We start from the raw sequence: 21228 nt of genomic DNA, 5'->3' as shown, positions 1-21228 counted from the left end.
TTATATTTAGTTATTTTAAATATTTTTGTGTCGTCTGCGAATAGGTACATATCTGACTGGACTGTCCCTACTAGATCATTTACAAATATTACAAACATCAATGACCCTATGACGGAGCCCTAAGGGATTCCTGGTGTAACTTCAGCCCAAGCTGAATCCGCGCCATTTACAGATACTCTTTGCTGTCTGTTGTGAGGGACTGTATCAAAAGCTTTCTGGTAGTCCATGTAGATCCAATCTATTACCTGTCCTTTATCCAGAGCTGTCTATTTATCTAAGACTTCTAATAGCCGCAAACTTGTCGATCTTCCTGTTATGAAACCATACTGTTTGTCCGAAAAATATTTGTTTGCTCTCATGAATTTTGTTAACTGCTCCCTGAATATGGACTCCAGAATTTTACGTACCACTGACGTTAGACTAACGGGCCAATAATTTCCTGATTCACATTTATCACCTTTTTTGTAGATAGCACAAACTCGAGTTTTTTTCCCCATCCATTTGGTAGTGTTCCCTTGGACAGTGACTGGTTGAAGATTTTTGCTTAGGGACGTGATACTGAAAAAGCAATGTTTTTAAGGAACATGAGGTGTAGTTCATCCAATCCTGGTGACTTTTCAGGTTTTAGACTAATAAGTTGTTTGAATACCATATCATAATTCACCTTGAGGGTTGTCATTTCCTCGATAACTTCCTGTTGATTCAGTTGCGGTGTAGTTCCTGCTTCTTCTTTTACAAAAACGCTACTGCAGAACTTGCAAAGCACATTAGCTTTTTCGATGTCTGATGAGACTTTCGTTGAGCTTTTGTCATTTGGTATCGAATAAATATCTCCCGATTTCAGATTTGGTTGTTGATTTAGATTTGATATAACTCCAGATGGCTTAAGGATCCGTCTTGCTTTTTGATGCAATTCTACGTTCATACTCGTTCCTTACTTGACGGGTTGGTTTCCTTACTTTGTTTCTGGCCTTATATTGTTTTCTTACTTCCATGTCTATCGCCTTTCTAAACATTGAGTGTTTCTTTTTAATGGCCTCCAATGTTTCCTGGCCTGCTTGAATGCTATACTTGTTGTTTCTTCCAACTGTAACCATATTTGTGGGCACATATTTGTGTTCCATTTCGTTGATTTTTTTCCTGAATGTCATCCAATTTTCGTTGAGGTTGTAGAAGTCCGGAATCTTTTCATCCCAATTTATCTCGCTTATTTTTGCATTGATTACTCCGTAATCTTGTCATCTTGTCGGCTCCTATACATGCTGGAATAGGAAGATGTCTTGTAATTACTGTATAAATTTATACTCCTGCGTTTCGGTGCTTTCTGTTCTTGTGTTCCATGACTCCCAATTTATTCATAGATAGTTAAAATCTCCCATTATCAATCTTTTTATAGCATTTCTGGGCCGATTATTCAATAAGATCTTGTAATTTATCATTACTTTCAGCAGTTCCAGAGTCGGATCTATAGAAAAGGCCTGCTAGGATCTTTGTGTTGTTGCGTATACTTATTTCAACAAAAAGGTTTTCTTGGAACGATGTCTACATTTCTATTTCGTCTACTCTAAGATTCGAGTTGACAAGAAGCAGTAATCCCCTACCCTCCGTATTTTCAATGTTTTAACTTAACAGTGTATAGTTTGAGTTCCCATCTAATGTATATTCCAATGCTTTTATATTCTGAAATCTAGGCTTAGCTTTCACCTCCGTGATACCTATTATGTCTGGTTTTACATCATTTACTCTTATGTATAGCTCTGACATTTGGTTTTAAGCTGGTCGGCTTTTGTGTACATACATTTAAGACTCTCTACAAAGTTTGGTATTTTCTCTTTTCCCGGTTGTGGTAAGATGATATAATCTTCTGGTTTGTTAATCGGTATTGTTTCTAGAGACCCGTACTTTTATGATCTTTCTGGCCCAGGGTGGGCCCCGGACTTTGTACGTGCATTCCCTAGACTGATTCTGTAGTTGTTTCTGTTTTGCCTGCTCCCATAACTGTTTCTCCTGTTCCCTTTCTGCCTTTATAAGGTCATTACTTATGTTTACATTGCTGAATTTTTCCTCTCCTTGCAAGTTCTTTATGTTTTTGAAAATCGATTTTTTGGTTTCGATGTTGACTAGTGTTACCAACACAGGTCTGCCTTTTCGTTGCTCACTTGCAATTTCTTTGTTGAATTTACCAAGTCGCGACCACTTGATGATGTCTTTCTCTACATTATTGGTGTTACATTTACTAAGAATAGTGTTGACACTCTTGGTGTCATTCGCTATCCTTTCATTCCTGTTTGATGAATCGAGTTCCGGAATGCCGTATATAACAATATTGCATTGCCTTGATTTTCTCTCGTTGATCTCTGACATCATATTTGTAATGTTTGAATTCGGTTGTGATTTGACTGCCCCAGCTTCGTGAGGCTTTGGCCATTCGTCCAGATTCCTCTGTTCCGAGTCTCTCACTTCCTCTAAGATTGTCCGTACGGCATCCTCATCACATTTTGTTTTGATCCTATTTTCTAGGACCGATATCCTACTTTCGTATTTCTCCATGATTTCTTTGCATTTCTCCTCTATTTTCATATACTGTGATGATGTTTTTTCTGAACAATTTCTCTGCACGCATAGCAGAACCACATATAGTCCGATTCTTGAAGAATCTTGTATCCTTCTTTTGACTTCCCTAAGCATCCAATGCAATGGTGCGAACGGCAGCGTTCGCATTACAACCTTTTGGCTTCCGGGTCGTCAAAGAATCGGTTACAATCCTTGCATGTCCACCCAAGATCCTCTTCGTCGCTATTTTCTGGTGAATTAAAGTTCAAAACAAAGCTAGAACTTGCCTACCTTAAATCCTAGCCAGTTTTATGTGCCTTTGTGGATCCAAGAGACCTCCCTCGAGTACGTCGCTGTGCGTTGCTAGGGACGCCACCATTGTTCTTGAGCGGTTGTGTTGACATGATCCTACTTATCGTTGATTATGCCGTATACAAGTCGATTTTGACTTGTTTCTTGTGATGTGGGTGTAGAAGGCCGTTATACGGCCCAACTGCCCTCTGTCAACGAACTTATCTTCTTCAGACTTCACAAATTAGCAGTTTTTGGGCTGCGAAAATTTCTGATTGTTTACCTAAGTCACGTGATCCCGATCATGATATTTCATGTGCCTCAGAAAAGGAGACGGATTAACATAAGTTGGAAAACTTGTTTCAGAATTCTATTCTGATATAATCGTGATATATATGTACGTTATAATGAATGAAATAAAGTTTATATTAAACCACGATACAACTGGAATAGTGGGCATTCAGAAAAAAATTGTAAAAATTGAGAAGCAGACAAAACATTATATCGCAATGAATATGACGTTTAACTTTTAATTGACTAAATTGCTAGGGATAGTTTACAATCACAGTGATAGACAAAAGACTATGCATGCATCTCTTTATCTTGCAATCAGTTGGAATAATATATCAATTACATGTACATATGAAAGTGATCATATTTAATTCAGACTTAGCGTTGATTATTTCTTGTCAGAGTCAGTTTAGTTCCAATATATTATATTGTCATGACAACCACAAAGGCGCAAGATATCTGAGCGTTACATTTTGTTACGAAGTTACACATTGATTGTAATTGCATAACTTTATAAGTATATGTACTTGTATTCTTGTCCAGATAGGGCAATCTATTTTAGACACCTCACAGTGCAGTAAGTCCCTGTGCCTGTTCTATTTATAGCATATGCTGGGACAGACAAACTGACAGACAGACATAATTCTTTATTTACTCCTGATGGAGTTTTCACGAGTGTTATTACATAACAAAAGATAACAACAGGTACATAACGAAGAAATTATAAATACATCAAGACAATTAATTACAAACGTAAATTCACTGTATTACTGCATTTTGATATGATGATACTGGGGGTTAGTTTCTAAGGAATCCGCCATCTTGGATTTCTTTAGTAACGGAAATCCAAGTAGGCGTGCTAAGCAACCTACGGTCCCTCAGTATCGTCATATCATCACGACGGAGTGTGTGACGTCATCACTCACGAGCTATCGCCCCTGTCACCAATTGTCTCCCCTGTTCTGCTTGTCGTGTTTCAGGCACGCCCCCGAGATAATTCGGCTGACGGGTTGGTTTTGACGACGTCATTGATGTATTTGGCTATGGTAGAGAAAGAACGTATTTCAACTGAGAGGTTGGTTTTGACGACGTCATTGATGTATTTGGTTATGGTAGAGAGAACATATTTCAACTGAGAGGTTGGTTTTGACGACGTCATTGATGTATTTGGCTATGGTAGAGTACGTATTTCAACTGACGGGTTGGTTTTGACGACGTCATTGATGTATTTGGCTATGGTAGAGTACGTATTTCAACTGGGAGGTTGGTTTTGACGACGTCATTGATGTATTTGGCTATGGTAGAGAGAACATATTTCAACTGGGAGGTTGGTTTTCACGACGTCATTGATGTATTTGGCTATGGTAGAGTGCGTATTTCAACTGGGAGGTTGGTTTTGACGATGTCATTTAAGTTTTCGACTGTACCGTAGAGTGTATATATCCTTTTTTACAACGGAATAAAACGTGTATGGTGTGTTTTGTTGGTATTTCGCATGCAATAACATAATTTTAACTGTTTTTTTAATCACGAAATATGACTATTTTACTGATAAAAAACCCATAATAATTATTACATTTTTTAAGATATCACATTTTCTATTTGCAAAATTTACAACTTCCACTTACACAATTACATTTTCATTTTTTTTTTTTTCAAAATATGTAATGATGACAAAAAAATCAAACTTTAGCTGCTGATTTACTGTTATTTGCGTGCCAAAAATGATTGGATGTAGACTTTCGTTGTCGAAAATCCGATAGGTCGAAATCCGATTGGTTGTAGACTTTCGTTATCGAAAATTTGATTGGCCGAAACCCGATTAGTTGTAGAGTGCGCAACTGATAACGCAGTCACTGAAACAGTCAACTAAACCTAAACAAAAAATACCTTTTAAACGACATGGGCTACCGACCTTCTGAAAGCATACAAGTATACAGACTAGAAAAGGATGCTTTGTGAAATTATTCCTGATACATCATAGTTACCTTTGTAAAGGAAATCACCTCTATGAATCTCTCTACGGCTAATGTATTACGTATAAAGTCCTTGGGCCCAACCGTACGTTAGGCCATTGACATCAGATAAAGACGTGAACTTGTTCAGGCACCTCGCGACAATATCTACGTATCGGTTCAAAATCCTAAGTGTGTTTTGACATCAGAAAGTTTCACGAGGTAACTTTAGTTACAACGCTGTACCGAGCAAGCACGACATCTGAATGGCCTTTTGGGAATACTACCAACTGTCCAGCGTTGAAAAGAGATTCTAAGGACACAATGCTGGCATATCTCATAAAATCCTATCAAAACTGGTGCTTTCGTAGGCACGTGCGACAAAACCCCCCACTGGAACGACATGTTGACGACAATTAACAACTAACTGTATTATTTGAACGTTGTGTTTCACATGTTTCGAGATAAAAATAATTAACAATTACCGTGTTAAAGCCCCAGTAGTAAGAAATTGCCGGTATGAGTGCATTTTCAAATTAGGGTTGAAAACCAACCACTAACACATCTGACTCAACAAGCTCAAAACCAACCACAACAATGTTTAAGTCATTTAAACATGGTCTAAATGACTTAAAGAAAAATGACGTTTCTAAAAAATGACTTAAAGAAAATACATTCTATAATGTAACGAGCGGCCTCGCAAGCTCGACTATCTCCTTATTGCTGACCCATGAATTGAACGTCTCTGGATAACCCTTCCACTTGACCAGCGACCTCGTTTTACCCTTCTTGACGACTTTTTCTATCCAGTATACCTCTTGGCTCGTCTTCTGCAACTCGGGTTCGTAGAAGGTACCCCGAATTTCTTCTCCGTTTTGGTCGCTAATCTTATACGTTACGGGCGACGTGCGTTGTACCGCCGTTATCGTGAATACTTCTTCCGTCCATCTCGGTTGATAGCCCTTCTCAAAGGTTTTCTTTTTCTTGCTTATCCGCACGGCTTCTCCGACGGAAAACTTGGGGTGAATTATCCTAGGCTCATCATGGTTGGGGTATAGATTCATCCACACTCGGGTTTCATTTTTCTTCTTGCTGGCTTCGGTGGGTGTATGTTTTGTTGACGAGTGTGTCGTATTATTGTACTGATCGACAAGTTCGTCGAGCACATTGATGTAGACACTCGTGGAATTGGAGGAAAAATATTTCCACATTTTTTCCTTCATCGTTCTGATCCATCTCTCCACCACACTCGATTTTTCCTCGTTTTCAATCGAGTATAACTCGACTAAACTCTGCACGTCTTTATTGTAAAACTCTTTGCCCTTATCCACCCAATCTTTTTCGGTTTCCTCCCCTTGAGTATCTTTTTCAGTGCAGCTGCGACCGATTTCCCCGTTTTATCTTTTAATGGCACTAACCAACCGTACTTGGAGAAAATGTCGATAACGGCAAGGAGATACTTGGTGCCGCGATTAAATTTCGAGAATGCCTGCATGTCTACCAAATCTGCGGCCCAAATTTCATCGATGCCATTAACACGTACCCTCCTTCTCTCAAACTTTTTTCTCATGGGTCTGTGTAATTATTCAGCCAATGCTTTGAGTGCTGTAGGCGTTGAGCTCATCTCCTCAACCTGCTTTTTTTTCCCTCCCACCCCCATTCCAAACCTCATCTTAGTGCCAATGATCTTGTCCACAATAGATCTATCCAACCTCTCTCTAAGTGTAGGGTTAACAATTCCACCCAGTTCAGCTAACATATTCTTGTCACATACCCTATTTCTTGTATTAGTGTCCTTGTTTTTCAAGTAACACACATCATGATGGTATGCAGCATTATCAACCCTGTTGATAGGTTTACTCCATTCTTTGGTGTGAGGTCTGGTTTCAGCCTTTTACCGAGATTATTCCCAGGTCCCGTAAAATTATGTCCCGGGAGATGCATTTCAAACGATAAATGATTGATGGCTTCATTCACCATTGATCCGCCTACAAATTGTGTTTTTGTTGTCCCACACACTACACATTTACCCCGCTTCATATTTCGTCCATTTTTAGAAACAGTGTTTTGAACATCACTTGTTTCAGTGGCTCTTTGGCATTTAAGGCAGTACATTATGTTTTTTATATATAAAAAAATATTTATATTAAAAATATGGAAGTCAAAGATTTATCGTGGAATGAAATGGTATCAAAACGGTTCAATCACAAGCTTCTGCCAAAGAGCATAAGGGGAATGATTGTAGGCAAATCGGGGTGTGGTAAAACAACACTTTTGCTCAATCTTTTACTGAGACCGGGTTGGCTTGACTATAACAAGCTAGCAGTATTCGGCAAGAGTCTATTCCAACCTGAATACCGCATCCTCAAGAAAGCTTTTGAAGAGAAATTGCCAAAAGAAGCTATCATGCGCTTGTTTGCCCTGCGCGATGAGGTAATGAAGTCAGATGTGTCACCCTCAGCGCTTGTTGAGGCAGGGTCTAAACAGATGAAAGACAAGTCGGACATACAATGCTGCTTTTACGAATCTGCCGAAGACGTCCCAGACCCCCATGATTTAAGTTCCGAAAACAAGAATTTAATGATATTTGATGATTTGCTGTTGGAGAAACAGAATAAATGCGAGTCTTACTATATTCGTGGAAGACACAGCAATGTAGATTGTTTCTACCTTTCACAAAATTACTTCAAGCTACCACGCCAAACGATAAGAGAAAATGCAAACTTTATCTGCTTGTTCCCACAAGACCTGAAGAATATCAACCATATCTATAATGATCATGTGAGTCAAGACATGTCAAAAGATGAATTCAAAGGTCTGTGCAAGGTAGCATGGGAAAAACCACATGGGTTCGTAGTGATCGACCTGACCAGTAACAGGCAGAACGGTAAGTAAAGAAGTGGATTTGATACATTTTATATTCCGAGTTAAAAAAAATATTATATTATATAAAAAAAAAATGGAATCAATACTTGAAAAAATAGCTGAAAACACTGAGCCTAAAACCTCGTTTCAGATTGTCCTGAATAGCAACAAGACAAGATTTAGAACTAGGTTCAATCCACCAATTCAACTCGACAAAAAGAAAAAGCACGAGATGGCACTCGTCAATCTCGAGACTTACTACTCTTTTCCTAACATTGATGCGAGTAATAGTTATTTTAGATACTCGCCCGATGGCGGAACAACGTTGTTCGAAATTTATTTACCAGAAGGTATCTATAACATCGATGACAGTAACGACACAATTCAACAAAAGATTAGGCAGAATGGACACTATGGCAGTGTCAATGAGGAATATTACGTTACAATTTCTGCTAACACGAACACACTAAAGACTGTCCTTATTTTAGATAATAATTACCAAATAGACTTTAGGCATCCCAACTCCATTTCCAGTGTGTTAGGATTTAACCACAACATTTACGCACTAGGATTTCAGGAGTCTGAAAATGTCGTCAACATTCTTAGTATTGTCAGCTTGCATGTTAATGTTGACAATATCTCAGGGAGCTACGTTAATGGAGCTTCACAACACACGATATACTCCTTCTTTCCAAATGTCACCCCTGGACATATAATAGTTGAAACACCACGAAATTTGGTGTATCTTCCCGTGACACTAGACACCATACACAGTCTTGAGACTTCACTCACCGACCAAAATGGCACGCTGCTAAATTTAAGAGGAGATAATTTATCATTGAGGTTTCACATCAGACAAGTGTAATAAAAAAATATTCGTATATATAAAATGTCACGATATACGAATATTAAATTGAATGTTTCAGAAGGGCAGAAACAAAACTGTTGTCCTGTCAGTGTCCGTTTTGGTCACGAAGATTTGAACGGTGAAGATGTCTTAGCACTGACAGACAGACAAGTGAAGAGATTAGCCAAAGCCTATGAAGGTGGTAAAGGAATAACTATCAAAATGAGTAAAGCTCAACTCAAACACAATATGAAAGTTGAGGGCGGTTTCCTTGGGATGCTTGCTGGTTTGGCAGCGCGTGCATTGCCTGTTTTGGCAAAGACGGTACTTCCAGCATTAGGCATTGGCGCTCTTTCTGGTTTGACTAGTTCGGGAGTGCAAAAGGTGGTTGGGAACGGGTTGTATCTCAAGAAAGGAGGTTGTGTTTGCCAGATAGAGACAGACGGAAAAGGACTTTATTTAGGACCCGCGACCGGTTCGGGTCTAGAAGCCGTTGGTGATGGACTTTATATAAATAAAAAAGGAGATGGTATAATGGGAAGGGTCTTATCCTGGGACCTAACAGCCCATTCAACAACATTCCGATCCTCGGTGCAATATTATGAGTGTTTCATGCATACGTGGTCATGAACATATATATATTAAAAAATATATACATATAAAAAAAGAATGCCTGTTCACAAATTTGGTGTAAAACCGAAAAATTGGTATAACTTGCCAAGACAGCCGAAGACGATTTACTGGATACCGGTAATGGATGTAAAACATCCTCCACAGAAGGTGCAACCAGTAACGTGGGAAATTTTCAATCAAAATAAACTTACCATCGGACCAAAAGAAAATAGAACGATTAGATTAAGGTTTGGATTGAGGATGACTAGTGGTATGGTTTTAACGACACTAAAGCAAAGCCTTAAAATGAGGCAATGCAGTATACAAAATGAAGCCATTCTCGAAAGTGTTGATGATGTGGTGATAAACATCGCGAACAATTAGAACGGGGTTGTTGTTATTGAGGAAAACGAGCCTCTATGTCTCATACATTATATGACATAAAAAAAAATCTCACACATATAAAAATATGGAAATCAACAAAGTGAATAATGATATGGCGCTTTATCCAAAGTTGCCAACAGCTCCCCCTGAAGATGAGGGACAAGGTTATCGTTTACAGAAAATTAACGAGATTCAGAGGATTCTCGAGGAAGGAAGAGAAAAGCGTGAGACTCTTAGCAAGAAGTACCACAGAGCCGTGAAGATAGTGGATAATGTCGATGTTGGTCTTATCGGCGTCACCATGGGGCTTGGCATCGGTGGTGTTAGCCTTTTATCTACGGTAGTAGCAGCACCGATTGTTGTCGTGATGGAGGGCGTTGCGCTTGCTACCGGAGCTCTGAGTATCGTCGGAAAATATGTGAATAAGAAGTGTGCGGCCACAGCCGAAAAGCACGAAAAGATCAAGGTTTTGGCACAAGCAAAACTGAACACGATATCGTCGTACATCTCGAAGGCGCTAGCCGATAATGCAGTAAGTGATGAGGAATTTCAACTCATACTAGCAGAGTTGGTCAAGTACCGCGAGAAGAAGGAAGAAATAAGAAAGGTTTCCAAGAAGCACATGGACTACGGCCTACAGCAATCCCTGATCGAACAGGGAAGGCAGGAAACCCGCGAGTACTTCCACAAGTTGTTCGAGAAAAAGTGAGATGAAAATCGAGATGAAAATCGAGATGAAAAGTGAGATGAAAATCGAGATGAAAATCGAGATGAAAATCGAGATGAAAAGTGAGATGAAAATCGAGATGAAAATCGAGATAAAAAAAATATTATCTTTAGAAACAAAAAAAATGTCATTTCTAAAGATTACAGATCCCGAGAAAAGGGATTTAATCGTAAAAGAGTTTCTCGAACTGAAAAAGAGGCTCCAAAACAGAGATATAGAGAGACAGACTGGTGAACGAGAGTTTCAAACAGATCTCGGTAAAATATTCAAGCCTATAACGGACGTACAAAAAAGTACGGCAAAAGACACAAGATCTGATATTAGACCCATCAAAGAAAACATCGGAATTGAAGAAAATCACATTTCCAGCGTTCCATCTATAGAGGGGTTTCAACAACAAGAAAAGGAAGATACTGATACGAAGTTTATCGGACCAATCGCGCGCAAATATTTAAGGAAGTTCGCTTCCAAATCCGAGGCTGATAGAACGTACGGGCTATACGATAAGAACGGCAATTTTTATATAGGCAATAAGCCCGTCGCCTTTGTAGATGATAACATAGTAGTGGATGGTGAAGAGTACCAAGGAACACCGGGATTGTGGGAACTCATCATAACCAAGAATCCAGACGATCAAATATACACCGACCAGGACTACGAAAATTACGCGAAGATGATGATTGAATCGAACGCTCTCAAAAAAGGCAACGATCCAGAGAGTAACAGACCAAAGGCCAGCAAGGGGTTGAAATGGAAGAATGTGCTTAGAACCATTTGGACTAATAGGGATTATTACGAAGGGAGCGGCACATCATTGCTAGCGATCCTAATGCATTGCTCGAAAGACTAGACCTGCTGATGGCAAGCAAGGCAGCGGGTAACACAGGCGTTCGGAACGAGCTTGTATCGATTTGCGATGAACTAAAAAGACAAAAGGTGCTGGACGTCAATGCATATAAAAAAAATAATATCTAGACTATAAAAAATAATGTTTATAGCAAAGAATCGTGGATTTAGAAGACAGTATGTCTATGGCGGTGCTGGAATGTTTGATAGCATCGCAAGTTTTTTCACTAGATTATTTACTAGCAATGCTGCGAAACAGATTGCCTCTACCGCTCTAGATGCTGGTAAAAGCGTTGCTAAGGAAGTTGGGAAGAAAGCTATGGATGCTGGAAAGACTGCAGCTCTTGATGCTGGAAAGAAGTTCCTTGAGAAAGGAGTGCGCGGTCTCGCACGTAAAGCTCTTACACCCAAATCTCGAGCAATTCTACAAAAGCATGCTGGTACACCGGCGAAGCAGTCATCCCCAGTTGATCAGAATATCCATTCACTAATAGATGGGAGCGGAATGCAGCAACAGAGGGCGATTGCGATTCAAGACCTCGTCAAAAGATTGAATCAAGGATCTGGTCTAAAATTGATTTAAAGAAAAATGAAATCTATAATAAAAAAAAATGGCTATCGAATTCAAGCGTCATGATTACCAAACACGCGATTCATGCATTTTTGTCATTTGTGGAGTAAAATGATATAAAAAATTTTCTCTTGCTAATAAAAAAGTAAAATATGATGAACATTCTAAATTTTACTGAGGCTCCCATGAAGGATGACAGCATCGAAGAATACGAATACCATGAGTACGATCCGATTACCGGTACGAATCTCAATAACCCAGGTGAGCTCAGGATCAATATTGAAGCACAAGATCTGTTTACTCACCCAAGCGAGAGCTATCTGATCATCGGAGGGCGTCTGACAAAAACTGACGGGACCGCTTACGCAAACGATGATAACGTTACACTGACGAATAATGCTCTCATGTATCTTTTCAGCAACATCAAGTACCAGCTTTCAGGACAGGAGATTGAATCTCTCTTTCATCCAGGACAGGGTACAACGATGCTTGGTTTTTTGAAATATCCAGATGACTTCTCCAAGTCGCAGGGTTTGAATCAATTGTGGTACAAGGACACATCAGCTGCAGCATCTGCAGCTGCAGCAGCAGGCAATGCCGGATTTAGCGTTCGCCAATCCTATATAATCAAATCTCCTGATCCAAAGGGCACATTTAGTTTCAGAGTACCACTCAAGCACATCTTTGGATTTTGCGAAGACTATGACAAAATTGTGTATGGTATGAAACAAACCCTGACTCTGGTGCGGAAAACGGACAACGATGCGATCTTCAGGAATGCAAATGTTGATGATGGGAAAATTACCCTCGAAAAGGTGTCGTGGTTTATGCCTCATGTACTACCCGCAGATGCTGAAAAATTTCAGCTTTACAAGACACTCGATTCAAATGCGCTTCTACCCGTAATGTACAGGATCAGGCAATGTGATTCCATCTCCGTAACACAGTCAACTAGCTTCACCTGGAGACTATCTGTCAAATCAGCGCCTGAAAGACCGCGCTATATCATTGTCGGTTTCCAAACTGACAAAGACGGTGACCAAGAGCAGAATCCTTCCATCTTTGACAACGTCAATGTGAGGAATATATTTGTCATGCTAAACTCGGCTAGATACCCCGCAGTTGACTACAACCTCTCCTTTCCCAAACAGCAATTCAGTCGGGCGTACGGTGATGCAGCAGCCTTCAGGTCCAAGTTTTACAACATGGACGAGTTGGTGTCAAACCCCAACATCACCCCCGCCGATTACAAGACTCTTTTCCCACTGTTTGTGTTCGACGTCAGCAAGCAGAGTGAGCGACTGAAGACCGCAGTCACTGACATCCAAATAAAAATGCAGTTTAATGCCAACGTGCCAGCGGGTACCGAAGCATTTGCTGTTGTGATTAGTGACAAGATGATAAACTTCAAGACCGATGGGAAGAAGGTAAACGTTGTATATAGCTAGATTTCTACATTTCTTGAAAATGACTTTAAGAAAATAAAAATCTATAATAAAAAAACAATGTTGAAACTGTCTGAATTGAAAACAATTCTTCGTGAGAATAAAATCAAAGGTTATTCTCATTGCGGCAAGAAGCGGCTGATCGAGCTGTTGAAAGGAAAGGAATTAATACCAGAGGAACCACCCAAACCAGTGAAGACAAAGAAAGAGGTAGATCCAATGGCAGTTAGAAATAACCCCAAACCTGTTGTGTTGAGGGATGTTAATACTGGAGAGGAGATTACATTTCCATCCATTTATAAGGCATCTCAATTCATAGACAAATCCTCGAGGATAATAACCTTTTGGGATGGAAGGGTGTGGAAAAACAAGTATGAGATTAAAGTGGGTGACCCCAGAGGAATTAGCAAGATGTAAGCAAAAAAAATGTTGTATGTGGGTTAACATATACAACATTCATGAAAAAATAATTTTTTTTTGAAAATGACTTATAGAAAAAAAAATCTATATATGATAAAAACAATGAGTCTTTTCAGAAGAATTAGTAATGCGGCTATGAATGCTGCAACAAACATTGCTAGAGGAGCAAGACGACTGGCATCGGCTTTCATCCCACAGAGGAATCCTCCAGATCAAAATTTCTTAGATGCAGATGTACCTAGCATCAATGTGCCGACTCTTCAACCTGTCCTTATCCCTACAACCAGGGACAAGGTTAAACAAAAAGTAAATAAATCGATCAAAGCTGCTGTAGATTGGGTTGAATGGCTGCATGATGCAGACAGAGAAGTTGTTAAGAAGGCCCCATCGAAATTAAAAGCCTTGAAGGAAAAAGTAGATGCTTTATTCAGAAAGCAGCAGATGTTTGAAATCAGAGAGACAAGATCTGCTCTGAGGAAATTTACGACTCAATATACCATAGATGGCAGAGAGGGGTTTGATGCTCAATCGTTTCTCAACACAGCCCGACAAAATGTAGTTAACCTCTTGAGAGGAATCCGAGGCACTAAGGTAAAGCTAATTCTTAGATGTAACATGGAAAAAGTGAACCTTGTTAGTGCCTCGGAAACAATCGTAGAGCCTGCAGCCTTTCACTCTAATGTCGAGATTAACCTCGAGGGAACAGATGCAGATGAGCTGTATGATGCAATGGTAGATAGAGTCATGGAGGCCATGGCGACATTCCAGTTGCGAGGCAGCAACTGGACATTTAAATCTATCATTGCCATTGAAATTCATACAGTTGCTTATGAACCGTTGAGGGGGAGCTCTTACATCCCTACTCCGGAGGCCCTTGCACATCCTAAGAAGGGAGTGATCAATGTCAAAAATGATGACAACAGATGCTTCCTCTGGGCACTGGCTCGAGCATTACATCCCGTAGAACGTGATGCTTGCCGCATAACTAAGATGCTCAGAATGCAAGCAGAAAAACTCAACATGGACGGTATTGATTACCCAGTTAGTCTTAAGACAATAGATCATGTCGAGAAGCAAAACCCAGACATATCTATTAATGTCTTTGGCTATGAAACTAGTGTTTACCCCCTCCGAATAAGCAAACACGTTGATAGGGTAACAATAAACCTTTTATTGATCTCTGATGGGGAAAAGCAGCATTACTGCGTCATCAAAGACATGAGCCGTTTGTTGTCCAGCCAAACCGGAAACCACCAACACAAAAATTATTACTGTCTCAGATGTTTGAACCCCTTCTACTCACAGGAATCGTTGAATAAGCACATGGAATACTGTTATTCAAACGAGGCCGTCAAGATAGAGATGCCAGAAGAGGGCTCGACCATTTCGTTTGGGCACATACACAAGTCCATGAGAGTGCCGTTCACAGTGTATGCTGACTTTGAATCTTTCATCAAACCCGTAGATACGTGTGAACCGTGTCCGGGAAAGAGCTACACGAAGAAATACCAGAAACACACCCCATCGAGCTTTTGTTACTACATCAAATGCTTTGATGATGGTGTCTTCTCTAAAGATCCGGTTACCTACACCGCGAAAACTGACGACGAAGATGTCTCCCAAATATTCGTAGAAATGTTGGAGAAAGACATCAAAGAAATTGGCAAAATTCCGGCGAAACCAATGATTTTTGGGGAAAATGACCGCAAACAATTCCAAAAGGCGACAAAGTGCTGGATCTGCCAAGGTGAGTTCAGTAAGGATGACAAGAAGGTGAGAGATCACTGTCACTTTACTGGGAAATACCGAGGTGCAGCTCACAATAGTTGTAACTTGCAGTACAAGAAGCCGAAGTTCACTCCCGTGGTGTTCCACAATCTGAGCGGCTATGACAGTCATCTGTTCGTCAAGAACCTCGGTAAAACTGAGGGGAACATCAACTGCATCCCGAACAACGAGGAAAAGTACATCAGCTTCACCAAGGAGGTTGTTGTCGGTTCTTATACTGGCAAGGACGGGAAAGAGAAGGATGTTAAGCACCAACTCAGATTCATCGACAGCTTCAAGTTCATGGCCTCTAGCCTGGATAAGCTGTCCGGTAATCTGGATCAGGACTGCTTCACTAACACTTCGAAGTACTATAACGGAAAACATCTAGACTTACTAATGAGAAAGGGTGTCTACCCATATGAATATATGGATTCACTCAAAAGACTAGATGAAACAGCCCTTCCACGAAAAGTAGCGTTCTACTCCAGACTCAGTGGAGAAGAGATTAGTGACGATGACTATGAGCATGCACAAACTGTGTGGAAAGAGTTTGGCATGAAGTCACTCAGGGACTACCACGAACTGTACAACCAGTCGGACGTGTTGCTCTTGGCAGATGTCTTTGAGAACTTTAGAGACGTCTGCATCAAGAACTACGATCTTGACCCTGCCTGGTATTATACAGCGCCTGGACTAGCATGGGACGCTGCCTTGAAAATCACCGAAGTGAAGTTGGAGCTGTTATCAGATCCAGACATGTTGCTCATGGTGGAGAAAGGTATCAGAGGCGGGATATCGATGATCAGCAACAGATATGGCAAAGCAAACAACCCATACATGGGTGAAACATTCAACCCCCATGATCCTGCGAAGTATATTGCCTATTTGGATGCCAACAATCTCTATGGTTGGGCCATGAGCAAACCGCTCCCTACACACGGATTCGGGTGGATGACAGACAGTGAACTGGACTCTTGGAAGAACCACAGCTGTATACTGGAGGTTGACCTTGAATATCCAAAGGATCTGCATGATCTCCACAATGACTATCCGCTCGCTCCAGAAAGTCTCAAAGTCCATAATGTGGAAAAGCTTATTCCCAATCTCAATGACAAAACTATATGTCATTCACTACGAGAACCTCAAACTATACGAGGGCTTGGGAATGAAGATTACAAAGATCCACAGGGGCATCAGGTTCGAGGAAAGTGCATGGTTGAAGCAATACATCGACCTGAACACCAATCTCCGAGCAGAGGCAAACAATGAGTTTGAAAAGGACTTTTTCAAGCTCATGAACAACTCTGTTTTCGGAAAGACTATGGAGAACATTAGGAGCCGAGTGGATATCCGACTAGTCAACGACGAGACAAAAGCGAAGAAGTTGGCAGCAAAACCCAATTTTAAACATTGCACCATCTTCGACGAGAACCTGGTTGCCGTACATATGAAAAAGACGAAACTGAAGTTCAACAAGCCCGTTTATCTCGGGATGTGCATCCTCGATCTGAGCAAGACGTTGATGTACGACTTCCATTACAACTACATGAAGACAAAGTACGGAGAAAAGGCAAAACTCCTGTTTACCGATACCGATTCCTTGGCATACGAAATCCAGACGGAAGACTTTTACAAGGACATCTCTGGTGACGTGGCAGCCAAGTTTGACACCAGCAACTTCCCAAAGGATCACCCATCGGGCATCGAAGTCGGTCGTAACAAGAAAGTGGTGGGGATGTTCAAGGACGAGGCAGGAGGTGTTCAAGGACGAGGCAGGAGGTAAGATCATCCGAGAATTCGTGGGGTTGAGAGCTAAGTTGTACAGTTACAAGTTGCTTGAGGGGTATGAGGAGAAGAAGTGTAAGGGGGTGAAAAGGTCCGTTGTCAGAAAGAGTATTTCGTTTGAGGATTACAAGAAATGTTTGTTTACGGGTGAGGATCAGTTGAGAAAGATGAACGTCATCAGGAGCCACTGTCATGATGTGTACACCGAAGAAATTAACAAAATAGCTCTTTCGGCAAATGACGACAAGCGAATCATCCTCCAGGATGGGATGCGCACACTAGCCCACGGACACTTTAAACTTTAATAGATATATATAAAAATGAACATTTCAGTGGGAAAAGTCGTTCTGCCAAATAAACCGCTAAGTAATATCGAGTTAATGAGGGCTGCAGATGAATTGAAAATACCAAACTTTAGAGGAGTATTTCTGCGCGATACACTTCCGAAGAGACCAAAGAGAAATGAATGTGGGATTCTGAATTTAGATTCTAGTGACGGAGGAGGAACGCACTGGACCGCCTGGTACAAACAAGGAAAAAATAAATACTATTTCGATAGCTATGGCATACAACCTCCGAATGAGTTGATATCCTATTTGAAGCGAGGGATCTTGTACAATACAGAGCAGGTTCAGCCAGCCGATCAGGTATTTTGCGGTCATTTGTGTTTATACGTTCTAAAAGAGATGAGCGCGGGGAGAGAGCTTCAAGAGATCATAAACGGATTGTATTGATTTATAAAAAATATATATATATTAAAAAAACATGCCTATTCACAAATTTGGATATATGACGTCAGAGTACAACATCCCAACACCAGAACCCGGTGTCTCTGTCGTACGTCAATAAGAATTTCCAAAGAAAAGCTGATGTGACTAAATTAGAGATGGATATCCAGGATCTAAGAGTCAAGTATTCTCAGCTATTAATGAATACACAAAAATTACAAAGAAAAATGAATAAAAAATATATAACTATCTGGGCTGAAGAAAAAGGTGGACTGGTGAAAGGGAAGTACGAATACTCGTTCGGTGATGGTGCAACAGGTAAAAACGCTGGCTATACCGTGCTAGCACCAACTAAAGTTTTGAAAATGGGTATGTCGGTTACAACACCAGAATCCACTCCCGAAGAGGCTGGTGTAGTCCTCGTGGTTAATGGTAGTAAAACTCAATGTAAAATTTTAAAGCCACAAGGAGAATTTAATCACGTTTCGGATGTGAGAGGAATCGATTTAAATGTAGGTGATGTGCTCAACTTTGTAACCAACGTAACAACAACAAAAATTACCGGAGCTATTATTTCACTTCTATTAGAAATTAATTTATAAAAATATACATATAAAAAACATGCCTATTCACAAATTTGGATATATGACGTCAGAGTACAACATCCCACCACCAGAACCCGGTGTGTCTCTGTCGTACGTCAATAAGAATTTTCTACGAAAGAATGGGGCTACCGTAACTGGTTCCATCGATATGGCGGGAAATACGTTAACGAACGTGTCGGATCCCGTGAACGCGCAAGACGTCTCTACTAAGAATTATGTCGATGGTCAAATTGTTAACCCTACACCCGTAACCACCCTCGTTACAGCAGGTTTGTATAATCTGGATGATACGTATCATATTATTCTAGCAGATACCACCAGCGGAAACGTTGTGCTAAACTTTCCGCCAACAGCTACCGTCGGTAAAGAATACTTAGTTATTCACGAAAAAAACGGTAATCAATGTTCAATGTGGGATAATGAGAATAGAATAGTAAATCCGGATGAGAGCACTGATACATCTGTTGGGACTTTACAATCTTTGATTGTTTTTGGTGGAGAATCGAGAACATTTACGTGGAGTGGTAAACATTGGATGGTTACTTCAAAGTCCATTCGTGAGGTAGCTAGAGTTAGTAAGAGAGGAGACACTATGACTGGATCTTTGCATATGGGAGGCCATGAAATAACTGGCCTATCCTTGGCTCAACCCTCGACTGATGGTCACGCCGCAACAAAAGGTTATGTGGATGCTGTTTTAGTTGACTCGTGGAGAATTTATGGTCCATATACTTATTTGCACTCTCAAGCAGAAACTATCACCCCATCAAATACGACAACTTATCAAACTTTACCTTTTATAACACTAACGATCCCAAATGTAAAGGTGGGGGATTATTTAGAAGTTTCCACCTACCTGGGTGTGGATTATAGGAGTTACTATTCTATTGGTGATTTGGTAATGGTAGACGTTGAGACGGGGGATGGGTTGTTTGAAAACGCGCCCCTGATAAGTCAGTTTGCGGCTGCTAGTAAAGGTACTAAGGTAAAAACAAAAACGGCCTACATGATGTATATGTCACCCGTTCCTATTACTCGTGATGCAAATGCTGTATGCACAATTAAGGTGAAAGCAAAAACAATATCACCAAGAGTATATCAAGAAAACCGGTGTGGGTTTTATGTGAAGCACATGAAAAAATTTACTACCTAACACGGAGAAGACGAGCCAAGAGGTATACTGGATAGAAAAAGTCGTCAAGAAGGGTAAAACGAGGTCGCTGGTCAAGTGGAAGGGTTATCCAGAGACGTTCAATTCATGGGTCAGCAATAAGGAGATAGTCGAGCTTGCGAGGCCGCTCGTTACATTATAGAATGTATTTTCTTTAAGTCATTTTTTAGAAACGTCATTTTTCTTTAAGTCATTTAGACCATGTTTATATGACTTAAACATTGTTGTGGTTGGTTTTGAGCTTGTTGAGTCAGATGTGTTAGTGGTTGGTTTTCAACCCTAATTTGAAAATGCGCTCATACCGGCAATTTCTTACTACTAGCTCCAATATACGTAACATTCACCAAAAATTAATGTAGAATCACACATAATTATTGAGATATTCCCTAAGATATAGTTAGAATTAAGTTATTCAAACAATAGTTACCATGACTTTGCGCATAAAGTATTGATATATGAGCAGTTGAAACTCGCTATTTGTAAACACACCTCCATTTTAAACACGCCGCCATCGAAATTACGATTGTTGCCGAACCACGTCGGAAAGTTCATGACCTGATCTCGCGAGAGTTGAGGTTTCTACTTATAGAGGAAGCACATGCAGATATGTCTACGGTAAGATTTTGTTTACAAATATTGTTTGCGAAGTCTTGTCGTAGACTTGAGGTATTCCTGTGATAAACATTCAGTTTTTGGGAAATTATTAGAAGGAATAATTAGTTTAGAAACGATACGACGTATAATTATAACGTAAAAATTCAGAACTGGCCTGATGTATGATTGAAAAAATGGAAGCGACTGGTGAACGTCTGTACTGTGTCTGCCATGTTTACACCCGCGGAATATGCGCATGTGCAATGACATCGCTACGAGCGGTAATGTATGAATTATTGTGGGTCCCACATAGTTTATTTTCCGATTTTTTCAATTTTTATTTAAATTGAAAACAGTCAGTTTTATTTTCTTTAATTAAAGGGAAGTATTTGTTTTGTTACATATATTACGGGGAAAATAAGATAAAGTTTGTTTTTTATAGTGATTTTTACGTATATTGGGGCTTTAAAGTGTTATTGTTATTTAACAAAGACTGGAGTAACTGAGTGACTGTTAATATGACATTTTCTTTTCGGGCAATAAAAAAGTTTAAGTTGAAAAAAGTCAAATTCGACAACAATCGACAGGTCTTATTTGATTTCAATGCCTAAAAAATGAATACTTTGGAAATAGAAATCATCTCTGAAAACAATCCCCTATTTTTGAAGTTGTCCCTTTGTTTGGTAAGCCTGACTATTCCATCGCACAAACATGTTTTTGACACTCAGCTCTTCAATTTTTCACATTGTACTTGTTGCTTTGTAGAGC

At 40.1% G+C, this 21228-nt stretch overlaps 2 protein-coding genes across 2 annotated transcripts; both read left to right on the top strand.

Moving 5' to 3' along the window:
- Nucleotides 1-10649: 10649 nt before the first annotated feature.
- LOC132545775 (uncharacterized) lies at nt 10650-11375 on the top strand. The gene has a single exon (XM_060209463.1). The coding sequence runs from the start codon at nt 10650-10652 to the stop codon at nt 11373-11375; it is 726 nt and encodes a 241-aa protein (XP_060065446.1).
- Nucleotides 11376-12094: 719 nt separating this feature from the next.
- LOC132545774 (uncharacterized) lies at nt 12095-13390 on the top strand. The gene has a single exon (XM_060209462.1). It carries the CDS (start codon nt 12095-12097, stop codon nt 13388-13390), a length of 1296 nt encoding a protein of 431 aa, XP_060065445.1.
- Nucleotides 13391-21228: the final 7838 nt, after the last annotated feature.

Source organism: Ylistrum balloti, unplaced genomic scaffold, assembly GCF_031769215.1.
Source record: "Ylistrum balloti isolate Yb309-2 unplaced genomic scaffold, AGI_CSIRO_Ybal_v1 Utg369856, whole genome shotgun sequence".
Taxonomy (NCBI): domain Eukaryota; kingdom Metazoa; phylum Mollusca; class Bivalvia; order Pectinida; family Pectinidae; genus Ylistrum; species Ylistrum balloti.
The sequence above is the reverse complement of the archived record's forward strand: the minus strand, read 5'-3'. Positions and strand labels throughout refer to the sequence as shown.

Excerpts from the sequence above, each read along its gene's own strand:
- LOC132545774 (XM_060209462.1), top strand. The coding sequence starts at position 12,095 with ATGATGAACATTCTAAATTTTACTGAGGCTCCCATGAAGGATGACAGC.
- LOC132545775 (XM_060209463.1), top strand. The coding sequence starts at position 10,650 with ATGTCATTTCTAAAGATTACAGATCCCGAGAAAAGGGATTTAATCGTA.